We start from the raw sequence: 25438 nt of genomic DNA on the forward strand, positions 1-25438 counted from the left end.
CACTGCGGGGGAACTCGACAGATGGCTGGCAAAGTTCTCTATTTCTTGACCTGAGAGGAATTTCCACATTAAAATAATTCCTTAAGCTACATACATGCTTTGCAGAGTTGTTTATACTTGTGCTTTGCAGTAAGGACTTTTTCTTTCTTTCTTTTTTTAAAGAAAACATTAATAATACACCTCACCAACACTCTGTGTAAGAAAAGGTATCAGGTAGAGCACCTGGGTGGCTCAGTGGGTTAAAGCCTCTGCCTTCGGCTCAGGTCATGATCTCAGGGTCCTCGGATCCAGCCCTGCACAGGGCTCTCTGCTCAGCAGGGAGCCTGCTTCCCCCTCTTTCTCTGCCTGCCTCTCTGCTTACTTGTGATCTCTGTCTGTCAAATAAATAAATAAAATCTTTAAAAAGAAAAGAAAAGAAAAGGTATCAGGCAAAGCTCTGGTAACCAGAGGAAGAGTCTCAGGGGAAGAACAGTGCACCTAAAGGACCAGTCTCCTCTGAGTAAGTGAACTTCAGGCCTCAGACAGATTTCAGCTGGAGACCAGATGCTACATGCAGCAGCTAGAAGATATATTTTACCAATGTTCACAAATTTAAACATTTCATAATTATGTGGCTGCTAGTTAAAAGACAAAATGGCAACCAAACCAAAAGAACTAAATTAGAAAATGTATGTAAGAAAATAAAGACAAGATATGAGAAAGCAGCTGGAATGGTCATAGGAGTCTGCAAAAGGAATGAATAGCTAATTTGCCCATAACAGATAATCTCTTCGTAGCCTATTTGAACAGACTGGCATCCTTAGAGTAAGGATTCAGGCCAGGAAACTAAAATTTAAGAACAATTTTGAAATATAAACAAGTAAAACAAAACTTATGAGAGAATTAGCACTGAATTACTTTCTCATAACAATTACCACAGCTTCTGATGGAACAAACCCTGTCCCAAGCTCTGGATCTCAAAACCCTTTATTACCGGATTCCTCACCTTCTCTCACACCTAACAGCCAATGATCAGAGAATCCTTGATGTTCTGACTCCACCATCTTTCTCATTTGTTCTCTACAGCCCATTTTATAGGAAAAAAAGCACAGGATTTAAAGTTACAGAGACCTAAATTCAAAATCTGGCTGTCAATAACATGATGTTAGGAAAATCACTGAACTTCTCTGAGTCTCCATACAAAATTTGCAAAATCAATAATTTCTACCTACCCTTACAAACAAAAACAAAAACAAAACAACAAAAACCTATGAGTCCTCAGTGCATATAATACATATGTCAAATTATTTCACTGAATTCTAAGTGTTTCCTACCTGCAATACAAACTGATCGGTGACAAGGACATTTGTTTTTGCTGCACAGTACGTAAATCCTGCTTAATAACTTAAGCAAGGTCCTCCCTTCCTCTCACTAAGAGTATGGAAGATCAGGCCCTCACTTTGGTTCATCCGAGCTATTTTAGCAGCTTCCCAGTGAGTTCCTTCTATCTCTAATCTAATTTTCTTAAAGCAGAGTTCTGATCATACACTCAACTGCTAACAAACCATCCATGGTTCCCCACCATCTAACAAATGAAATCCAGTTTCTCAGCCTGGCTTCTAGAGTCAGACATACCTTTCCAGTTCTATCATCAATCACTGCCATTACCAAAACAAACTAGACTCCAATATTCAACAAAAATATTCTACCTCCTTCCTTTGTCCAAAAAGGCTTCAGCTAAAGCCCTGGTAACTTTTCAGTTAAATCCTTCCAACCCTTCGAAGCTGAGCTCAAAAACCACCTCTTTGAGGCCGAGCTCAAAAACCACCACCATCACCCCTGCCCAAGTTCTATCCTTGGGGAAAGGAAAACAAGTAAATAAACCACCAAGGGATTTCAGATGATCATCAGTGCCATTAAAAAAAAAATAATAAAAGACATTAAGAGTGGACAATTATCTTACAAAAATGACCAAGGATGAAAGAGGATGAGGCCATGGATAAGGCAGTCAGAAAAGCCTGCCAGAGGAGGTGACATCTGACCGAAGATCTGAAGGACAAGGAGCCAGCCACTTGGAGAGAGGCAGCAAATCCACCACCTCCAGAAACAAACAGCCTATGTTGCCCATGAAACTGTACTAGGGACCACAGAAAATACCAGAAATGTTCAAAATACAGCTTGTTCCCTTAAGAAATTTAAAACCCATTTAGGGGGGTTAATTAACTCATGAAATAAATGTCTTGAAACTCTACAGCATTACGCAGAAAGCCAGAGAAGCCCTGAAAACTGAGGGGGAAATGTGGCCCACTTTGCAGCCTGCAAGTCGCACTGACTCCAAGGCCAAGGCAGTCTACCCGGTATTACGACTCTGATACTGCCGGAGAAAAGAACACAAACGACAGCTTTATGATTTCTAAAGTAAAACCTGAAATTTTCTAATCTTAATTAGTTCACACTTAGAAAAGCAATCTGAAGGCAGTGCTTCCAAGCAGCAGGGTAAGTACACGGTCAGTCTGCTGCTCTGGAACACCTAGTCCTCCGACTGCATTTCTTCCACTTCTACTTGACTTCCTACTCCTGCAGCCTCCTCAGTGATACCGAGTCACAGCTGCGGCTTCTCTGCCACTGACCACATGCCTGGGCTCACCCAGAATCCTCTAGCAGTTTCCTTCTCCAGAAACAGTTGAAGTACTGCTGAGTAGAAAGAGTTGCCAACCAATTACTCTCCAAACTATCCTCACTCAACTGCATCGTTGTCAGGGTCTGGAGCAACTGAAAGTTATTCAACTATTTCAGATGTTCAGAACTGAGCACGAGCTTCCCAAATGTTTGCTCACTATAAAGAGGAAAAGCCAGCAGACCTCTTCCAACTGAGACTCTGAAGAAAAGGCTGCAAGAGAGTCCTGTGGCGTTGTCGTCAAATGCACTACACCTTGTACCAACTTCCACAGGGCAGCAAGAAAGTAAAGATCAAGCCACCTGGGCTAGCAGATAAGGCAAGTTTTTCTCTATGAATAACTGGGTGGCATGAGAAGGTTTTTCTGGGATAAAACGAGAAGGAAAGGTACATTTTTTCTTCAAATGGAATGGTCAAGAAAAAAATGGTCTAAAAGCAAGAACAGTCCTGCCTGACCAGCAGTCACTGACCACATGTGACCACGGTAGGTTTTGCTCAGTGACCATGAATGGCAAATGACCATCAGCATTACCTTCACTGACTAAGAGAAAAAATAAAATGCCAGTTAATGCCTTTAGCTGAAAAGCCAAGCACAATCATCGATTTTCACTGCAAAACTGCCTACATAAGCTAATTAATGGACACTGCCCACAACCTTCTCACATTCCAAATCCCATCACTATGACTAAAAATCACCCATATGGGGCACCTGGGTGGCTCAGTGGGTTAAGCCTCTGCCTTCGGCTCAGGTCATGATCTCAGAGTCCTGGGGTCAAGCCCCACATCGGGCTCTCTGCTCAGCAGGGAGCCTGCTTCCTCCTCTCTCTCTGCCTGCCTCTCTGCCTACTTCTGATCTCTGTCTGTCAAATAAATAAATAAAATCTTTAAAAAAAAAATTAAAAAAAAAAATCACCCATAGGATGAGAACTACAGAGAACAAACATCACTCTGAACTAACAAGCAGTTGGTGGTAAAAGTTTCTCCATCTAGACCTGCCCCTTCTCCCCGTTATCTGTAAAAGCCAACTCCAAACCACCCAGTTCATTAGGATGCCTCCTCTTTACCTTACCAATGGACAGGTTCGATCACTTTGCACCTCCTCTCTAATGTACAGACACTACAGCAAATACAATGCCTTTAGCTACCTTAAAGACATCTACTTGTGCCCTTATGCCTCCCACAAATACTTACACATGATGAAGGCAAGAACTTGGACTTTCTCTTAAAGATGCAGCCATCATTCATAATCCCTTCCTCTAAAGATGCCTAGTACCAAATGCTACATAATAAGAACATTATTAATATACACTGGCTTAACACGCCAGAAGGAAACAAACACTTTTATATTAGGGGGGAAAAAACATCAATGCCGCAATGTGAAGGATTCCATTCATGGTGAAGACATTTTACCAGACTTCCTAATACTGATGAAACAATGAAATTAAGATCTGAAAACACAAATAAAATTCAACTAAATCATAAGCCATTCATCCTTGTTAAACTAGTCTCTTAAAAACTTCCCTACAAATTGTACCCTACATGTGTTTACACACAACATACCAAAGAGGATCATGCCAATTCCAAACTAACAAAAAGATACCTTTTAAAAGTCATCTTTTCAAAAGCTCTACTTTCATACCTTTTTATAGGTAAGCTCTACACCAAACACGAGACTTGAACTCATGACCCTGAGATCAAGAGTGGCATATTCTACTGACTGAGCCAGCCAAGCACCCCTCCACTTCCATAGCTTATCTTTGGAGAACCACACTTAATCATATTTGCTTGAAGATAATCCATCTTGGTTTAAGATGAGGAACTGTAACTAAATTCATAAATATATTTTCAAGTTATAGAAATACAAATAAATTTACAATCTGTTAAAAATGTTCCTTTCCGGGGCGCCTGGGTGGCTCAGCGGGTTAAGCCTCCACCTTCGGCTCAGGTCATGATCTCAGGGTTCTGGGATCGAGCCCAGCATCGGGCTCTCTACTCAGCAGGGAGCTTGCTTCCCCCGCTCTCTCTGCCTGCCTCTCTGCCTACTTGTGATCTCTGTCTGTCAAATAAATGAATAAAATCTTAAAAAAAAAAAAAATTCCTTTCCAGGAGCGTTTGGATGGCTCAGTTATTAACCATCTGCCTTCACTTCGGGTCATGATGCCAGAGTCCTGGGATGGAGCCCCACATCAGGCTCCCTGCTCAGGAGGAGGCCTGCTTCTCCCTCTCCTACTCCCCTGCTTGTGTTCCTTCTCTCACTGTCTCTGTCTGTCTGTCTGTCTCTCTCCCCCTGTCAAATAAATAAATAATCTTTTTAAAAAATGTTCCTCTCTATGAAAAGTAACTATAAATCTCTTATATTTTACTCTGCTCTTGACATTCTCAGTATGTTTTTCCACCTGACATACTCACAGTTCTCCTAGCCCCCAGAAACAGCTGCTGCCCCTGGAGTCATTATCACTAAAGAACTGGGCAGCCTTTGTGAATCCGATTCTGTGCTGAATGGCTCTGAGGTTTCAGACCTGTCCAACTGGGGCAGAGATTGCTGGCTGCCTACCCTATTGCTGTTCTCCCATTTTCCTTAGTAACAGAACCCCTCCACTACTGGAACACAGACAAAACAACTGCAGCCCCCTAGAAAATCCATGTGAACTGAAGCTGCTAGATGGGGCTACTAGAGACGCGCTGGAATGGGCGGTCTTGGCTTCTGCCTGTATGCCCTCCTCCTTCAGCTATCTAGCTGTGGCGAAGAACCACTTGCCCCCATCCACTCCAGAGCAGTGTTTTATACAACATAAATAAGATGCTGTAGCAATGTCAAACAGCTATAAAAAATCTCTAAATGGTTACTTTCCGTTTCTATACTTACCTCATCGTAGAATAGCAACAAATAGTTCATTCCCCGGCCATCTGTGGCCACAAGGAAAGCCTGAGAATGGAAACCATGCAGTAAGGACAATGCAGCCGCAGGCAGGAAACAAGATGCCCGAGAAGCATGGTCCCTCTATCAACCCTGGATGGCGTACCCTTGAAGACACCTTGTTTTACATGAGAACACATACTTTTTACCACTATGATTTAGGCTTTTATTATATACAGCCAATCCTAATAATAACTAATGCTCCTACATTTGGAGGCCACTGTAAAATTTTCAAAGCACTCTATTACCTCTCTTTATTCTCATGAGAATAATCCTATAAGTAAGCAGGACAAGTATTACCTTGATATGACAGATAGATGGAAACTAATACCCTTAGAAGATTAAATAGCTCACTTAAAGTAACACAGCTGGGAAGTTTTGATAGCAAGAATTGAAAAAAGAAGCCAGCTGGCTACTTCTTCCATAACAGCAATCGAACTCTCAGTGAAGAGAAATTAGTTAATCCTTATCATAGTAAAATAAAACATAAATGATCACGAGTACTACACAATGAGTTACATAATATATGTATGCCAATGGATATAAAGATATACCAGCTCAAAATAATAAGAGGAAAGAAAAAAGCAATTCTCCACTAACTCTTTTGTTTGGTCCACTAGTGAAGACAGAATTGGGATTTAATGATTGCAGTGAGAATGTACTACATTTTACAGTAGTTTAACAAAGCATTTGTGGAAAGGACACAAAGAGGTAGAACGTCCAGACAATTTTATAATAATTTAGCCAGAAATGCACCGACTAAACTAAGAGCAAATACAAATGATACATGCATTATCACATTAGTTTAGGATACTACATAAACACTCAAATCCTACTCTCAAGTAAAATCTGAAACATTAACACTCTATCTGGATACAAACAGGATCTGTCAATAAGTAACAATGCTTCTTAAAAATTGTTTGGATAATATGGTCTTGTTAATAATAATAATGTCCTTTAATATAAAGGCTTCTAAGAACCACTGTCACTCTGATGAGTTCTGTACTGTTCTTTAAATGGTGAAGAAAGGCTGGCATGTGTCCAGCCCCACTCAGTTCCCACGATGCATCTGTGAGCAAAAGTCTATTATTAAAAAGCTGGTGATCAGCCATGTCATCTGTGACTATGGACTCATTTTTATTTGGGCAAATTTTCTTTGCTTATGTGGGTATCAAATGTTTTATTTCATCAGCAACAAACACTGAAGTATTTGCCCATATCAATACTTATCTGTTAAATACTAAATTAAATAGAAAAGTCATACTTTTCATTAAAAAGATTTTTCAAAGGCTATTCTGCTGTCCTGAATATTTTGTTGCAACATTAAAAAGAAAAAAAAAAAAAAAAAAAAAAAAGGACCCACATGGAAAATTAGGACCCAAACTTTAATGTTTTTATTTATTATGTACAATATTCTTTACAGGTATAAGCTGACTGCCAAAGAAAAAATAACCTAAAAAAAAAGCCATACATTTAATTCTTCCTATATGCAATATGCTTATTACCACCCACTGGCTGCAAAAAAACACCTGTGTAGAAGTAATAATGTTACTAATCACCTACCTGAGCAGCAGCAAAAACTAAGATGGCACTTCTCAGGAAATTGTCAAGAACGAGCCTAAGTTTCCTAAATACCTTTGTGAACATATATGCAGTTATAGTTCATGAGATGTAAGATTAACCTGGAAAAAAGCTGACACACAAAGATAGAAACATCTCCAACCAGTACGCCAAAAACAAAGCAGTCTGTGACTCAAAAATCTAGTGAAACACACTGATATTTTATCTCCCTTACAGGGAAAACTCAATTTGAATGATAAAACAAATTTCTCTAATGAATTAACCTCAAAGGTCTATGTATGATCTGGTGTGACCTATCTTTAGAAACAATGCTAATACAGAGTGTATGACAATGCCCCCCAAGATGACCTAAGAGAAATTCCAAGTTCAACACTCCTAAAGGTCAAAAGCATTATTAAACATGACAGATGCCCAGGGCATGCTCCAGTTAAAAGGGAACTTTCACTGGGTCTCACCTCTCACTGCTTCTTTTGGGAGCTAAAATAGCAAGTATTTAACCATTTCATTTGTACCAATGCTAATTTTTAAACAGACATTTGAATTTTCAAAGAAATTCATGTTGCTTCTCCCTAAACTAGATCTCTAAAATGATAACCCAAGCAATAAACCAACAGGAAGAAAAAATACATAGGACTAGAAAATTTGGTAGGAGTAAGAACCAATGTGTTCAGATCCCATGACTAAGAAGATGCAGATACAAAGGAATTGAGCCTGCAGGGTCCCTGCCCCACGTGTGCAGAGAGAGGAGCAGGATGTCCGAGTCGGATTCGAGGCAGAGTGAGAGGCTAAAGTGCACTTACGCATAACCTAATTTGACCTGAACAATAATCAAGTCTGTAAAGCGAGGGAGTTTCACTATAATTTTGTAAATAAACATCTCACTGGATTTTTTTTTTAAATTGATTAATCCTTTTGACAGTTTTCTAGTCCATCTTCTAAAAGAACCCATTCCTCTGCTCAACAAACTGCCTGATACTCAGCGGTCAATGTTAGGTAATTCTATTTTCTCTGGCAATCAGAGGAAGGCATCATTTCATCCAAGGAGCAAGTTAACACCAGTGGTTGTCTAGGTTTCAGTCCTCCGCCCTTCTCCCCAAAATACAAAAGGGAAATACATCTCTTTCTTTCAGAAGAATTCCAAATGCATTCAAAGCAGCATCATGAAAGAAGTTGAAAGCGGAGATTGTGTTCTCCACATTACTCCTTCACCAGAATTATGAAATGTACAACCCATCAGCCTGCTGGAGTGCCACCTCTCTCTCGCTCCTGGACAGACCACTACCCACGTCCTTTACTTACCCTTTCAACCAAAAAGACTTGGAAAGGAAGGGCAAGCTACAAATCAGGCCGGGGGAACAGGAAACAAAGAGCACACAAGAGATCATCATTAACCATCTATAGGAACACAGGTGGGGCTCACAGGGCATTCCTGGCTCCCCGGCACATACAGAAGCAATGGAGCTGGCCAAGGGAGCTGGCTGCAATGTTTAGGAACAGGATCTCTCTCCCCAGAGATTCTCTGACACTGGAACCCAACCTGGGGTTCACTTCTCCCAGGTGAGCTCTCCCACACCAGAGTCTCTCCATGGCAGCCATGCACCCATCATGGCTGGATTCCACGCACATAAGCTGCATCTCATACCGTTACTGAAGCTAGCCACAGTAGTTCACAAAGATCTCCCTCTCTTTCCGTCCTTATTCCATTTACTCTCCCCTCCACACTAGATAAAAAGGATTTTTCAATCTGATCAGCTTTCCAGGGAAGCAGAAATGTGATTTGACACTATTCTTTAGCCTCACCTCATGGTTCCACTACAGGGACCAATGTTTCTTAACACGGCTTTATCTAGCTAAGCATGCTCCTCCTGAGGCTGAGGCTGAACCAAAAAGATCTTTTAGAGGGGTGCCTGCATGACTCAGTGGGCTAAACGTCTGACTCTTGATTTGGGCTCCGGTCTTGATCTCCGGGTCATAAGATCGAGCCCCATGTCAGGCTCTGCACTGGACATGAAGTCTGCTTAAGATTCTCTCTTTCCTTCTCCCTCTGCCCCTCCCCACTCTAAAAAAATAATGAAATAAAAAATAAAATCTTTTAGAATCAGTACTGTCTCTACCACAGATTATATAAAAATACCACCAATCTTGAAACACTGAGAAGCAGAGTCTTATCTCTCCTCAGACAGACTGTAGAAGGGCAGAAGGCTTCAAACTTCATCCAGAAGATTCCAGCTGTGCCGGTCCAATGGACAAGTCAAATTTTGCTTCCACATGGCAATGCCTCCTGTATAACTCTTCCCAGGCCAATGGAGAATGGCAAAGCACTGACCGACCGCAAAGGCTCTTCCTCCTCTACGTTCCTTAGCCTTTTTATTATACTGGGATCACAGTGCTAGTTTTTTTTCCTCTCTCCCTAAAGCTCATGAGATGAGGTTACTTTGCTTTTCAACTTGGCTGAAATCACATCAGCCAACAAATTAAATTAAAACCACTAAGGGACACACACACACACACCCCCACACACACTATTAATAAAAATGAAGTCAACTTCTTAAAAAATTTTCCTCCTACGGGAAGACTATAAAACTCAGCATGCATTAACCAACATGACAGGCTGACGTAAAGTGCCAAATGCAGCTGATGTTTGCTAAGGGCATCACTAAAATAATCTGTTAACCACCCACCCCCAGCTACAAAAAAGAAAACAAACAAACAAGAAAACAAGGTTTAAAAAGAATGAAAGAAAGCCTAACACTCTGTTTAGTAACTCCAAAAGATACAAAGCCACTTAGGCAAAAGTAAATCACACATCTATTCAAGAGCACTGCTAAATGGAAGGAATTATCCAAAGGCTCCACCGGCCGACTGAATAATTTTAATACAAAATGCCTAGCAAATCTTCCTATGCTGCCGACAAATCACCAGCTGAGGCAAATCCAAGATAATGAAACACTGTAAGAAGGGCTCTTTTTAATAATTTAGCCCATCAAGGAGTGAGTATCGATTCTTGTTTTCAGCTGAGGAGAGCGCGTTATCTTCAGCCTTACAGCTCAGTGACAACATCAGGGGATTTAATCACAGTGCCTTTCCTGCCATGCAATCCTTTAACTGTCACCTTGAATTCTTTGTCGTTCTTCATCCGTTTCTAGAGAAGCCCTGGTCTCATGGACGTGTCTTCCCTACTTAACCAACAGTAACCATAGCAGCATTTCAAGTTCTACAGATTAAACATATCTGTCAATTATCATTTGCCAGCTGCCTTTCTTTTAAGTAAGTGTAACAATGCATCAGTTATCTTTGTGCATTCCCATCTTGTTTGTTAACAAATCTGCTCAATTTCTTAGGAGCAGATTGACATTCAATCACTGTGGGGAGTGTGCCAATCTCTGGACATCTGTGGACATTTTCAATATATCCAAGCAGGCACTACTAACAAAGCAAAACTGTATAGGTATCGACCACCAATTCCCCATTCTAACAGGGAAGGTTACAAAGTCCCCGAACTTCCAAAAAAAGTTTTTTAACCAAATAGTAAATTTAGTAGTAATATTAAGAGTATTTCTGAATCTTTATACACTAGAAATACATTTTTAAAAAAATGTTTAGACTGAAATCAAGCCAATGGTCTCTGATTCAAGTATAAATCAAACCGGCTTCATCCCTGACAGAATGTTCTGCACGCCAGTTACACTACACTAAAACTCCACTAATGTCATTCAATTTCCTTTCTGTTGTTGTAGACAATTAGCTCCACCCTCCCACCAAATGTGTGGGAGTAAGAAGCTGGGGTCAGCCACTTCTGCTGCTAATTTGCCTTTGGATGCAATTCCTAAACATCCCTCCGCAATCCTTTGGCTCAAGGCACCTTACTAATTAATCCCAAGGGTCTCTGGTCACCACACACACCTACTGCAGGACACCAAAGGCATTGTATAACTGCCTTTTAGTTCCTTCTGCTTTTCCATCCAAACTATAAATTGTTACAAGGCCTTGGGGCAGTGCAGCAGCGTTCTCCATTTGATTCCGTTCTCCATTTGATTCCGGCATCACAGGCATCACAGAATCCTCACTTGTCAAGAGGCTGTAACCAAGGGCAGCCGCCTCATAACCAACAATACATCCCCCACTTTTCTGTTTTAAGATTACAGTGAGCTCCCCTCTAAGAGAGATTCAAAGGGCAAAGAAAACCAGCACTAGAGACCAAAACAGCAAATAAATGAAATAAAAAACATAATAAACCGGCTTCATATTGCGTTAGCTGAAAAAGGGATATGTGCATGTGTACAAGGTATATGCTGTTATGAGTTCCACAAGCCCCTGAGAATTCCAACAGGCATGGAAACAAATATTTAAAATAAAAAATTTTTTCCTGAGCCATATACTTATATCTAATCACTGAAACCGTCATCAGAAATCTCCTCTGGGTCCCACACCTCTCCCTTGTCAGTGCGAGGTAGAAAACAGGGTGGAAAAAGCACCTGTCACTTCCCTCCAAAAAACCCAATACACATGTACACTAGGTTTCCTGGCTGTTACTGGCTGATCTCCCCTCTTGACTGTATTAAATGGTTATGCTCTGCACTGATGGTCTCATTTGTCACATTTAACGTATTCCTTTAAAAATCAATCCTTTTTCACCTTATTCTTTCATAATATATATTTTTTTCCTGTCTTCTAAATGAAGAAAACCACCAATTCAATAAGGAGCAACTTCTCAGAGTCAGGAACTGTTCTATGCACTGCGGACAAGCAGCTAAAGAAGCACAGTTGTTTCATTTACTCTGGCCAGAAGGACAGACTGCAGTGGACCCTTGAACGACACAGGTTTACAGTGGTAGGCCCTCTTACATGTAGATCTGTCACATTAGAGTAATACAAAGGTATTCTTTCTTCCTCGTTTTTCTTAATAATATCTTCTTTGTTTCTACCTTACTTTAAGAATACAGTTCTTAGGGCTGCCTGAATGGCTCAGGGGGTTAAGGCCTCTGCCTTCAGCTCAGGTCATGATCCCAGGGTCCTAGCCCCGCGCGTCAGGCTCTCTGCTCAGCAGGGAGCCTGCTTCCTCCTCTCTCCCTGCCTGCCTCTCTGACTACTTGGAATCTCTGTCAAATAAATAAATAAAATCTTAAAAAAAAATACAGTTCATAATTCGTTTAACATACAAAAGATATAATAAGCAACTATTCATGTCATCATTTAGGCTGTTAAAAGTTTTGGGGGAGCCAAAAGTTATACAGGGATTTTCTACTGTGGGGGGCGGAGAGGCGGGAGGAGGAGGTTAGTGCCCCTAAACCCCACACTCCTTAAGAATTAACTGTATATGGGGGCGCCTGCGTGGCTCAGTGGTTAAACCCTTGGCCTTCGACTCAGGTCATGATCCCAGGGTCCTAGAATTGAGTCCCACATTCGGTGGGGGGGGGGGGGGTCTCTGCTCAGCAGGGGGCCTGCTTCCCCCCCCCCCGACTGTGATCTCTGTCTCTCAAATGAATAACTAAAATCTTAAAAAAAAAAAAAGGATTAACTGTATATATACATGAAGTAGCCAGGGCACAACGTCAGGGGCACTGGCTGGCTGTCTCTCTTGGAGAGCAGCAAGAGATGGCAAAGCGGGAGAAGGAGAGGACTCATTTTTCTTTTCATTTCAATGTATATCCTAACTTTTTTTTAATGTATTCATTTTCTTGGCTGTCTATTTTATAATTTTAATTAACAGAGTTTAGAAATACATGATTTAGTTCTGATTAAGTTTATATACAATCAAATAACTAAGTAGTATTACCATGGGTATCACAAAGTAAGTAAATCAGATAAACTGAACCTGCCACATATTAAGGCCACATAAGGGCAAAGTCACATCATGGCAAGCTACACTTAACACTTAAGGAGGCTTCTCAATTATTACAACAAAAATGAAAGAAAAGGAAGAGCTGAGTCATCCTGAGGAACCTGCTATTGTATCTAAACATGCTATACACCATACCCCAGCCCCTACTAATCTGGGCCCATAGGCAATCAGTAGCAAGTGGCTCTTCCATTTCAGCAAAACACAAATCACCCATTCTATTAAACTAATGTTGGTAGTTAGAATTTCATTTTTTTTTCTTTCGTTTTGTTTGAATTAATTTATAAACTGTCTCTTAAAGCTGTAGTAGGGATATAAATATGCAGATTATACCTAATTTGTATGCTGGAGAAGGCAAGACATTAAGTGATAAGGGAGAAGCACAAAAACAATTTTTCAAATGCGTAAGATGCTCAGGTTTGAGAAACATAAGATGTTCTGGGACTGATCTATCTCCTGCAAAGGACATGATCAAATCTGCATTTACAACAGTCACTGAGGCAGAAGGTAGACTCGCATTTCCTAAAGCTGGCTGCCCATCAGCATCTCCTGGGGAGTGCTTGGAAAAGCTATGGATTCCTGGGCCTTGCTCCAGAGCTACTAATATAATAATCTGGTTTTATAGTGAGGAAACTGAAGGGCAGAGAGATTAAGTAACTTGATCACTAGTAAATGCTGCCAACACGAACCAAATCAAGACCACAGTTTCAACAGTAAAAATGTGTATTTTTTTAACCACGTCCATGATCTATTACTTCCAGGCAGCTTTTCTCACCACTAGAGTGTAAAGGGGGGGGGGGGGGGGACCCACCATCACAGGTTTTTCCCTCTTTCTACTTAAAAAAAAAAAAAAAAAACCACTGAAAATGTATATAGCCTCTGTTGCTAAAAATGAAATACCCTAAAGCCTCAAACAAGCTTTTCCATCACCTCACCCCTCTCTCTCCATTTCTTCCTTTCACTGTACACAAAAATACCACACTTGAATAAATGGTAGCTGAATGCTGATCTTTTTTTCAAAGGCAGAGCAATTTAGCCTGAGTTCAAAACAAAACAAAACAAACAAAAAATCAGTGCCATTCCACAATCACCACAGTGACTCAGCAAAAATGATCACGGAGGGGGTGCCTGAGTGGCTCAGTGGGTTAAAGCCTCTGCCTTCGGCTCAGGTCATGATCCCAGAGTCCTGGGATCGAGCCCCACATCGGACTCTCTGCTCAGCGGGGAGCCTGCTTCCACCTCTCTCTCTGCCTACCTCTGCCTACTTGTGATCTCTCTCTCTCTGTCAAATAAATAAATAAAATATTAAAAAAAAATGATCACGGAGGGCTAATATTAGTGGGTCAAATTTTGATGAAGCATAGGATACTTATATGGCCTCAAAGTTTCTCTCTACAAATTACTTACTAATTACGAAGGAAAAGTTAGTTACTTATCCAAATAATCAAAGTTAACATCACTAATAATGTGACAAAATGATATCATATTATCTCTAACATGGAGACCTCAGGACACAAAACCACTGACAGACATAGTCTGGCCTACGATGCATAACCTAAATCTAATATGCAAGAAACAGCAAACAACAAAAAAACCTGGACTGTACTCTTTAAAAACATGTCAATCCCATGAAAAAACGAAAAGGCTTAAGACACTGTTCCAGATTAAAGGAGAGTTAAGAGACACAGTAACTAGGTATCAGCATGATGCTGGTCTAGTTACTTGGCCCCAAATCAAAGTGCCATGGAAGGCACTACTGGGACACATGGCAAACAGTGGATGTCTACAGATTAGATTCGTATTGTTACACTGTGACATTTCCTGCTTTAGGTAACTCTGTGGTGGCTATATAAACAAACATCTTCTTACAAAACACACACTTAACTATTTAGAAGTAACGAGTCAAGACGTCTACACTTTACTCTCAGATTCAGAACAAAAACAGAGAGCCCAAAAATAGACCCAGATAAATACAATCAACTGACCTCTGACAGAGGAGCAAAGGCGATACTATGGAGTAAAGATAGTTTTTCAATGACTGGTGTTTGGACACCTACATGCAAAAACAAGAAAGAAATCCAGACACAGTCTTTACATCCTTCACAAAAATTGACCTGAAATGGATCACAGACCTGAAATGTAAAAATGCAATACTATAAAACCTCTAGAAGATAATGTAAGAAAAAAACTAGATGACCCTGAGTTTGGCAAGACTTTCTAAATTCAACACAAATCACATAATCCACGACAGAAAGAATTGATAAACTAGATTTCATCAAAATTGAAAACTGTTCTGCAAAAGACACTGCCAAGAAAAGACCTACAAAAGACACATCTGACAAAAGACTGCTGCCCAAAATTTGCAAAGAACCTTTAACACTCAACAATAAGAAAATAACCTGATTAATGACAGAACCAGAAACCTTAAAAGACACCTCAACAAAGAAGATATACAGATAGAATTGGGGTGTGGGGAGGAAAACTTCACATCAATGCTATAGAGAAATGCAAGTCAAAACCGCAATTAGATACCACTACAGACCTATCAGAACGGCCACAATCCAGAACACTACCACCACCAAATGTTGGCAAGGATGTGGAGCAAAAGGAACTCTCGACCACTGCTGGGAACGCAACATGATACTGCTACTCTGGCAAACAGTCTGATTGCTCCTTCAAAAACTAAACATACTCTTACCATACAATCCAGTACTCACACTCCTTGATATATAGCCAAAAGAATTAAAAACTTATATACACACAAAAACCTGCACATGGATGTTAGAGCAGCTTTATTCATAATTGCTAAAACTCAGAAGAATGAAGGTCTCTTTCAGTAGGCTAATGGATAAACTGTTGTATATTCAAATAATGAAATACTATTCAGCATGAAAAAGAAATAAATTTTGAGCCATGAAAACACATGGAGATGTAGGAGATATGGGAAATCACTCCACCTTCTGCTCAATTTTGTGGGGAACCTAAAACCATTCTAAAGACTAAAGCCTACTGGGCACCTGGGTGGCTCAGTGGGTTATGCGTCTGCCTTCGGCTCAGGTCATGACCCCAGGGTCCTGGAATTGAGCCCCGCTTCAGGTTCCCTGCTTCTCCCTCTCCACCGCTTGTACTCTCTTGCTCTCTCTCCCACTAAAATACATAAAACCTTAAAAAAAGAAGGGGAAAAAAAAAAAGACTAAAAAGCCCATTTAAAAAAAAAAAAAAAGAACCAACGAACAAGTACCTGATATTCAGTCTAATGACATAACATGAAATCAAAGACAAAACCAGAAAATGCTCACTTCGAGGCAGGAGTCAAAATAACTTAGTATAATAATTTCTACAAACCCTGAAAGAGACTGATTAACCTTAGTTTACCACTAAAACTTCACTCCAGTCCCTAAGAAAAATCCGGTACTCTACTGAAGGCCTTGATATTTACCAGAGCCGCTGTCACCAAAGTACTATCTGATATCCTAAAATGAGGGATAACGCTAACACTAAAAAAAAGTTAAGCTAAACAAAACTGCAAGTTCTATTTCCATGTGCTGATATTTCTTTGGCAATTTATATTAGTCAAATTAATTCTGGAAAACTTATAAAACCTGAGAACTCCACGTATTTGCTTAGATATTTTTCTAACAATATAAAACAGCTCCAGGAAGGCAAGGCTAAAAGATCAACAGTATCTGTAAGTAATAAAGGGTGATGTAGTAGCATCACTGAAAGAAAAGTAGCTCAGTGAAACCTACAAGGAATCCCTATCCCTCATATAGACCTATGATTACAAAAAGACTGCTTAAATAGTACGCAGTTTTATAAAACAATAAGGTTATTCAAATCTATGTTCTCTAAATGTGGCTTGATGCCCCTTTTGTTTAAAAAAAAAAAAAGAGCAGATGAACATGAAAGCCCTTAATCACAAATTAGCTGAAGTTAGCCTTTATGGGAGAACAGGATATGAAAACAACCAATCCAAGTGAAGGAATTTCTCTGGAAGCAGGTCATAATGCTCTCTATTACTAATACTGGTTGGCTGGGTATTTTAAGATTTTTTTTTTTTAAACCTGTTACATTAAAATTCAACAGCTATTAATCACCTTTCATTTAGGGTAGTTGGATTAATCCCAGCATTTGTATTAGCAATTTTTCTAAAAACTCCATTGTTTTAACACCTTTCACTACAATCAAATATAAAAGACAGTGGTTATTTTTGGTATTCTTTTTTTTAAAGATTTTATTTATTTATTTGAGAGAGAGAGCACAAGCTGGGGGACAGAGAGAGAGGGAGAAACAGGCTCCCCGCTGAGCAAGGAACCCAAGGTGGGACTCAATCCCAGGACCCTGGGATCACGACCTGAGCCAAATGCAGACAATCAATGCACTGAGCCATGCAGGTGCCCTTTTTTGGCATTCTTAATGTCAACTGGGGGAGCCAAAGAAATACTGAAAAAGCAGGATATCCTCAGAAACCCCTGCATATCAACACAAGCAACCAGATTAGAGTTCTCTACACAGAACTACAAAAGAAACATAATCAGCATTTAAAATGGCATTTTAACTTTATTTTTTTTTATAGATTTTATTTATTTATTTGACAGACAGAGATCACAAGTAGGCAGAGAGAGGAGAAAGCAGGCTCCCTGCAGAGCAGAGAGGCTGATGTGGGGCTTCGATCCCAGGATCCTGGGACCATGACCTGAGCCAAAGGCAGAGGCCCCAACCCACTGAGCCACCCAGGTGTCCCTAAAATGGCATTTTATAATAAATGTTTCCTTTTAATTATTAGATGGTACTGAAGCCCCAAGTATGAAAAATACCAGTGTTAGAAATGATTCTTGAAAATGATAAGCGCCTTCCACAGTAAGAGGTACTACTGCCTTCCACAGTAAGAAATACTATCTTAACACTGGTATGAATTACAGTCACAAAAGTTTAAAGTAGATATTAAGCAAAGCATTCTTAGATTTTAAAGAAGTAAATGATGTATGGCATAGGCCCGCTACAAGACATCCTTTCAGAGTTGAGGTAGGTAGCAAGGAGCAGTGGAAAGAGCACTCACTGACCAGAGACACAGGAGACCAAGATTCGGCCTAAGCAGGGATCTGGGGAAAGCCACAGGGCCCTCGCTCCCTGCTCTGTGTTAGTGGAGCAGGCTTGGGCACTTCCGTGGAGCGGATTTACTCCAAGGGAAATGCAAAGCCCAATTTCTTACATGTATGAAGTTTTACCTAAAACACACACACAGATGAACAAACACAACAGACTACAGGAATTATTTTTCAAATGTATGTAGATGTCGTTAAGATAAATAAAAAGGAAACCCAAAGAGCAGCTGTTGGTTAATCATGCATTTTTAAACAAAGGGACACTAAAAAGATAATCACCACAAAAGCTAACGCAAAAACAAAATGAACTGCTACTAAGGGTTCTCACACCGTGCTTTTCCCACCAGTGTCCAGTCAAGGCGAGGGCCACCCTGGGACACTCTCAGTGGCAGAAGCCGTCTGCTCTACCAAGCAAGTGCGCAGCATGCAGCTCAGGAGGTCTTCAAGTAAAGTGAAGACAAAGGTGGCCTCGCTGCAGGGACCATCCAGGAAGTACAGAAGTCAGCTGTGAGAGCAGCAGAGACCACACAAGGGCCAAGGTGAGGTCCCGAGTTAAACCTCAGTCCTGACATTCACTCAAGGGGAAATACAAAAGTCAGCTGTGAGAGCAGCAGAGACCACACAAGGGCCAAGGTGAGGTCCCGAGTTAAACTCAGTCCTGACATTCACTCAAGGCAAGATCTTATATAATTATAAACCTCAAATTTTCTCATCTGCAAAATGAAATAAATATCACAAATTAAACTATGTGAAAAGAGTAGCACAATGCCTAGACATAAAGTAAATGGTCAATGTTAGTTTACTTCCTTAACAAACAGCTAGCTGATTTGAGGTTTTAAATGACACACTGCAGACTTTATAGAGCCACAGTTTCTAATCTTAATTTAGAATTTTTTTTCAACATTTATAGGAATCTACTGATTAGCACCCATGGTTGAAACAAATACTTTCTCCAGAAAAATTCACATACATATAAAACCCTGCAAGAATTTTAAGAAGTTCACAGACCCTGATAAACTCAGAGTCCTTCGGCCCTATGGACCTTAGAACAAGATTGTCTAGAATACTAATAAATTATTTAAAACATGAGCTGGTACAATGAAAAACTATAAGACAACAGATTACACTTACTGAATGCTTATTATATGCCTAATACCATGCTAAGCAATTCAATGAATTATTTCATTACACTTTGCAACAACCCTTGGGGTAGACAGTAGTGCTGTGCCCATTTTATAGGTGAGAAAACTAAGTGTCAAAAACATAATTAATATGTCCCCTGTTATAAAGGAACTCTAAAGAATGCACCAAAAACAAAACCAGTAGTTTAAAAAAAAAAAAGACAGAAATAAAAGTTTGTTCCACTATTACAGTCCTGTTTTATTTATTTGTATTAGTCATTTAACAGCGATCTTAAACACGCAAAAAACATACAACTACACAATAAAAATACTAAACAAATTGGGGTGCCTGGGTGGCTCAGTGAGTTAAGCCTCTGCCTTTGGCTCAGGTCATGATCTTAGGGTCCTGGGATGGAGCCCCACACTGGGCTCTCTGTTCAACGGGGAGCCTGCTTCCTCCTCTCTCTCTCTCTGCCTGCCTCTCTACCTACTTGTGATCTCTCTGTCAAATAAATAAATAAAAATCTTTTTAAAAAATACTAAACAAATTAGTCAAATCCTTCATCTCCTAGTGAGGAAGCAGTCAGATGCTGCCAACAAGAATTCCTGCCTGCAGAGCCGCATCCATGACACAGGAAATAAGTAAGCATCTTAAGTCTCCTTTAAATAGCTGTACTTTTCTACTTTGGATAGAATCTGTCCTTGCCTCTGAAACCATCCAATACTTGGGGGGGGGGGGTGCCTGGAGGGGATCATCTTTGCCCAGTCTAGGGAGGCTCTGGGAAATGTTTTCTCTGTCTTTCCACCTCCCTCACTACCCCTGAATTGCCAGCAAATACAGCACTTTTTGCTTTAAAAAACAAACAAACAAAAAAGCTAATAGATTCTCCGTAAGTAAAAAGGTTGCCTTTTTAAAAATATGAACAGGTAAGTTAAAATTTATAAGATTAAATCTGAGTTGAGATCATCATCAGTGTAGAAACACAGATCACATATACCTGAATATACATAGAAAGTTAAATTATGACGCAGTTAGCACTACCCTATAAAAACTAAATTAACAAAAATAGTCTATTAGGGAAGACATCTGGTGTATAATGGCAAGAACTGTTAATGATATTGTCTGCAACCCTGTAATCAATTTTTTTCTGCCAGCAGCTCTCTCATTGCACTGTATTAGATCTGTGTGCCTGCAGAATTTATGAGAGCTCCACACATGGGGGGTAGCTTTGCCAACTGGATCTGATTCAGATCCAGCTCAAATGACTTTGGCAGCAAGAAGCGTTGTTAAAGAACAATCAATACAGTTTGGTTTATGCAGCATCATCTTGACTCAAAGATTTATTATCTTATTATAGAATCTTCTTAAACCTACATATGATGGTACCTAAATATGCCACCAATCATGAATTTACTTACCCCACTGAACACAATACTTTTTACTGCTATAAATAAATACATAAACAAACAAATACTGGTCATCACTAACGCTAATACAAAAAGTTTACTAAAAATCATTGTTATTATGAGCAGAATTTTAAGTCCATTCAACAAATCCTGATTAGTGAATACTGTGGTAAATGACAGTCTAACAATGACACCCACACTAAATGGAGAATAAAGTGAGAAAATACCAGCCTGAAAGATAAAATCATTTCTTAGAAACATACGGAAAACAATTGGTAAAGGCTTAAGTTTTTTAAGTAGGTGGTCAAGTTGGGACTCTGCTAATTTGTCCTTTATGATGTCAGTGCATCTCTCCGAAGATTAAAAATAGACTTTTATCCACTACATTGGGTCTTATCATCCATTGTGAATGGTTATTATATCAAGAATTCCAAGGATTCCTCAGTGTGAACATTTTTTCTGGTCTAATTCTTGATAAATTACACCAGAATCTATTTGAACATGAAATTATTGTTGTGATGATTATCCTAGCTTTGTTTACGATTACTAATATCCAACATCTCCATTGCCCTGGTCCTCTTCACTTTACACATGGGTGATAGCCCTCACCACCTAACTGGAGCTCCCACAGTCTGCCCCGGCTCCACTGTACTACCCAATCCATCTTCGTAAGCAGGCATTTGCAAATCAGCTTGCCTGGAATAAAAAAGCCTACAAAGGCTTCTCTTCTGCCTATCACATAAAATCTTCCCTGTTCTCACCTTTACAATGCTCTATGATCTGGCCCCACATTACATCCCACCTCTGTTCCCACAACTCACTAACCTGTGCTCTTCACAGACGTCCTGTGGTCATCTTCTCTCAATTCCCAGCTTCACCGGGCCCACTGCCTACGTGGCTTATAGCGACAAGCTGACTCGTACACCTGGAAGGCTCCTCCAGTCTGCCTGTCCACATGTTACAAACCTAGCTCCTCAAAACCTGCCTACCTTCCCATAACTTTCCCAAGTGCAAGAGCCCATTTGCAGCACTCCCTTCTCCTACTCCCTGGTGTTATTTTGTAAATGAGTTGGATTTGAACCCCATAGTCAGGTTACATACAAAAGAGAAAGACAGGGGCGCCTGGGTGGCTCAGTGGGTTAAAGCCTCTGCCTTGGCTCAGGTCATGATCTCAGGGTCCTGGGATCCAGTCCCACATCGGGCTCTCTGCTCAGCAGGGAGCCTGCTTCCTCCTCTCTCTCTGCCTGCCTCTCTGCTTACTTGTGGTCTCTGTCTGGCAAATAAATAAATAAAATCTTTAAAAAAAAAAAAAAAAAAGAGAAAGACAGGTCCTCACCCTTCTTTCCCGGTTAACAGCAGTTAATCAGAATAATAAACACCTGTCTTTCAGGAAATGTTATCACTAAATCCTTACAAAGAGGGAAAAAAAGTAAAACAGGTGTATATAAAACTTTCATAAAAGGTGAGATACAACCCACACAAATAACCCACCGATCACTAACGCCAGGCCCTGTGTTCTGGGGACAGAACACCACAGACACTCTCCTGCGGCGTCTCACACACGTCATTACCACCAGGTACCAGAGACGTTACCAGGGCACAGCTGAGAGCACCAGATCTATGCCCTAACTCAAGACTCTGGAAGTGTTTAATTCTGTATCTGGCATTGCAGAAAAGCCTCACTACTCCTCAGCAATATTCTATAAAATATCACCTGAGAGGACAGCATCCAAAATAGTTTGGATTCGTGGGCCCTGAGTCCCAAAGATGCTGGGGAAGTGCGCATTCCACATTTGGACTCAAACTTACCCCCTTTTTTCCCCTTGCAGTTGCCAACATCCATACTCGCTGCTGATTGCCAGCTCCTGCTCCTTGCAGCGGCCCAGCATGCTCTCTGCTGGCACCCAAATACCCCACACCACCAAACCCCGCTGACTTCTGGAACTGTCCTAGAGGGGTAAGGCAAGTCCCGTATTTTGCTTCCTCTGTGCATGTACTTGTTACTCCTTTAAAAACACATACAATACAGCACATTTTTAAAGGGGCTCTGGGGAGGGAGGTAATATTCCTATTTTATACCCTATGGGATATAAAATATTGATAGCTTTTAAAAACGGGATTCTCCTTACCCCTACAGGCCCTCTCCCGGCTTCAGATAGATGTTGTGGTGGCTGTGATGCCACCGGCAGAGAGCATGCTGGGGGGTCACACAAAGCAGGAGTTGGAGATCTGCAGCAGGCCTGGGAGTTGTGGACCTAAAAAAGAAAAGAGCTTTCAGTTAGCATGCCCAACGTCCCCTCCGGCCCTGGTTACTAGGGGCACGCAGCACACAAGCAGGAATCCGCACCACCTTTTAGCAGATGGCCTCTCAGAGAATTTATTCTACTGCTGAAGTTAGCCTTTGTGCGTCAATCAGAGCTGTTTCCTTGTTTCAGTAAGAACAAACCTATGACCCTTCTGGCTCCACAATGGAATCTGGGTCCTGGTGAAAAGCAGTATGGTGTGTGCCCCCAAAATAACCAAGTTAAGATGCGACACAGTGCCAAAGCACAGTGACAATGGCATGCTTTGCTTAGATTAAAAACAAAAAAGCAACGGTGTCAGATAAACACAACTATAAAATGAACCACAAGTGGACAAACTGAGCTTTCAGAAGAGTTTCCAATGTGAGATGCTAGGGGCATAAGACAGATACTTAATAAGGAAATATTCAAGACATTAGCGGGTCAAAGAAAGACCTTATGATTCTCAAAGTCCTGGTTTAATTTTATAAAGCTAAAAGTAAAAGACAAAGGCTTAATACTAGAAGGAAAAAAGACACAATTCAAATGAGCTTTAATTTTCTCACAAACGCCCACCTGAACAAAACGTAAAGCTCAAGACAGGCATTATTTCTTTTAGGGGCAAAACCAGTCTGGTATGTATCACACGTCTATTTTATTTTTCTTTTAAACTTTAAAGACATTTAAAAGCAGCAGCCAATTATAGAGCAACTCCTGAAAGTCAGCACCGTCCTTGTGAGCATCAAAAAAAGACACCTCAAATAACAGTTGGAGCGTGTTCCCTTTCAAATATTCTAGAGAGTACATAACACTTCCCAAAAACTAATCAATCCAATTTTGTGTGGTTTTAAATGAACTAAAAACACTCCATAAAATCAGATACTTATATAAGAATCTCTGCTCTTGGGGCGCCTGGGTGGCTCAGTGGGTTAAAGCCTCTGCCTTCGGCTCGGGTCATGATCCCAGGATCCTGGGATCGAGCCCCACGTTGGGCTCTCTGCTCAGCAGGGAGCCTGCTTCTCTCTCTCTCTCTGCCTGCCTCTCTGCCTACTTGTGATCTCTGTCTGTCAAATAAATAAAATAAAATCTTTAAAAAAAACTATTTAAAAAAAAAAAAAAAAAAAAAGAATCTCTGCTCTTAAAGGTGTTTAAAACTGACAGATAAACTTTTTGATATTAAACCATTTTTAGGGAGCCTTATTACATTCAATTCTTTAGAATCACTAATAACCTCCTGTGATCCAAGATTTTCATATCCTCCATTAATGACCTGTTTTCCTCTGTCTCCTTGAAAACAAACAAGAACATGAATCCCGGGAAAATAAGCCAATACCGGGAACGTGTTCGTCATGACGGTTTGCTTTCCTTTTGGCCCAGCTCGCGCTCCAGAGTACACCGGGCACCGCACAGGACACTCCCGCGAGTCAGGCTCCGGCTCCCACGGCCTCACGGGATGAAGCCAACATCGTTGGCGACATGACCTTCCCTACCACATCCCCCCTCCTCCCCATACCCGCTCTGCAGACAGATCAAAAGTTCCGCTGTGTATCAGAATGTACAATATACTCAGTACTTTGTACCATAATCATCCAATAAAAACGAATTGCTCGTTAATCGTTGGCACTAGAATTCATTAATCAGATCATGCAAATCCTTATTCATTCAAATTCAGAGTTTTAAACCAAGTCGACACCTAGTAAGGCATTTCAAAGCACCTTGGCATTATTTTAAATATGTGAAAGTTCAAATAATTATTAAAACATTTTAAATATTAAAAAATACATTTTAAAGCATATCACTGTTCTTATTTACGAATCAGAAAACATAGACAGTATCTGTTTCCCTGATTTTCTTCCGTTCTTCTAATGGGTTTTACTTGTCCAGTTCTAAGGAATCACGTTTGAATAGTAAGACTTGACCAATACTCTTGCACAGCAGCTCTCTGCAATATCAAATTATCTCGAACTTTCTTAGGCTCCTTTTTAAGAAAAGATGAGACTGCCTAAAGTTTTCCACATTGAAAACATTTCACATAGAACATTAAACATTTTTAGATACATATTTTATAGAATAGTAAAATTAAAACTCTTTTCTTAGTTCTAAAATCCAAATAAACCAGGAGAAAATGAATTACCCAACTTTACAATAATTGTGAACCATTAAAACTTTAAATCCCATGTATCCTATAATGACTGTCGGTCATGAGTGAAAACAGCCTGCCGAGAAGCTGAGAAAATGGGGCCAATAAAGTGCTATGAGATTATTTATTCCCAAAGCCTCACTGTGATTTTCACTTATGTGAATACTATCCCCTCCATTCATAAGCTGACATTCATATCCTGCAAAAAGGTGATGGTGATTCAAAGTAACTTTCAACAAGATTACCCCATAATTGCCAGGAGAAATATCTAACAACATTTTGTCCATTAAACTTGGGGCTAAGGATTTCATCCCCCCTCTTGCTTCTTAAAGGATTAAATAAAATTTTAAGCCTCATATTTACATGTGAAAAGGACATTTGGTCTCACCA

At 40.3% G+C, this 25438-nt stretch overlaps 1 protein-coding gene across 4 annotated transcripts in view; it reads right to left on the minus strand.

The window, feature by feature from the left end:
* RERE (arginine-glutamic acid dipeptide repeats) overlaps positions 1 to 25438 on the minus strand; it is a 425837-nt gene that overhangs the window by 199411 nt on the left and 200988 nt on the right. For 3 of the 4 annotated variants that reach the window (XM_004768623.3, XM_004768622.3, XM_013064587.2), the window contains exon 4: positions 22756 to 22881. The exons of the other annotated variant lie outside the window; for it this stretch is intronic. In XM_004768623.3, coding sequence (XP_004768680.1) covers positions 22756 to 22881 — 126 coding nt within the window. The remainder of the gene's footprint in view (positions 1 to 22755; positions 22882 to 25438) is intronic. 4 annotated transcript variants of the gene reach the window in all.

The sequence above is a fragment of the Mustela putorius genome, unplaced genomic scaffold, assembly GCF_011764305.1.
Source record: "Mustela putorius furo isolate JIRA1106 unplaced genomic scaffold, ASM1176430v1.1 tig00003853_pilon_pilon_pilon, whole genome shotgun sequence".
NCBI classification, from domain to species: domain Eukaryota; kingdom Metazoa; phylum Chordata; class Mammalia; order Carnivora; family Mustelidae; genus Mustela; species Mustela putorius.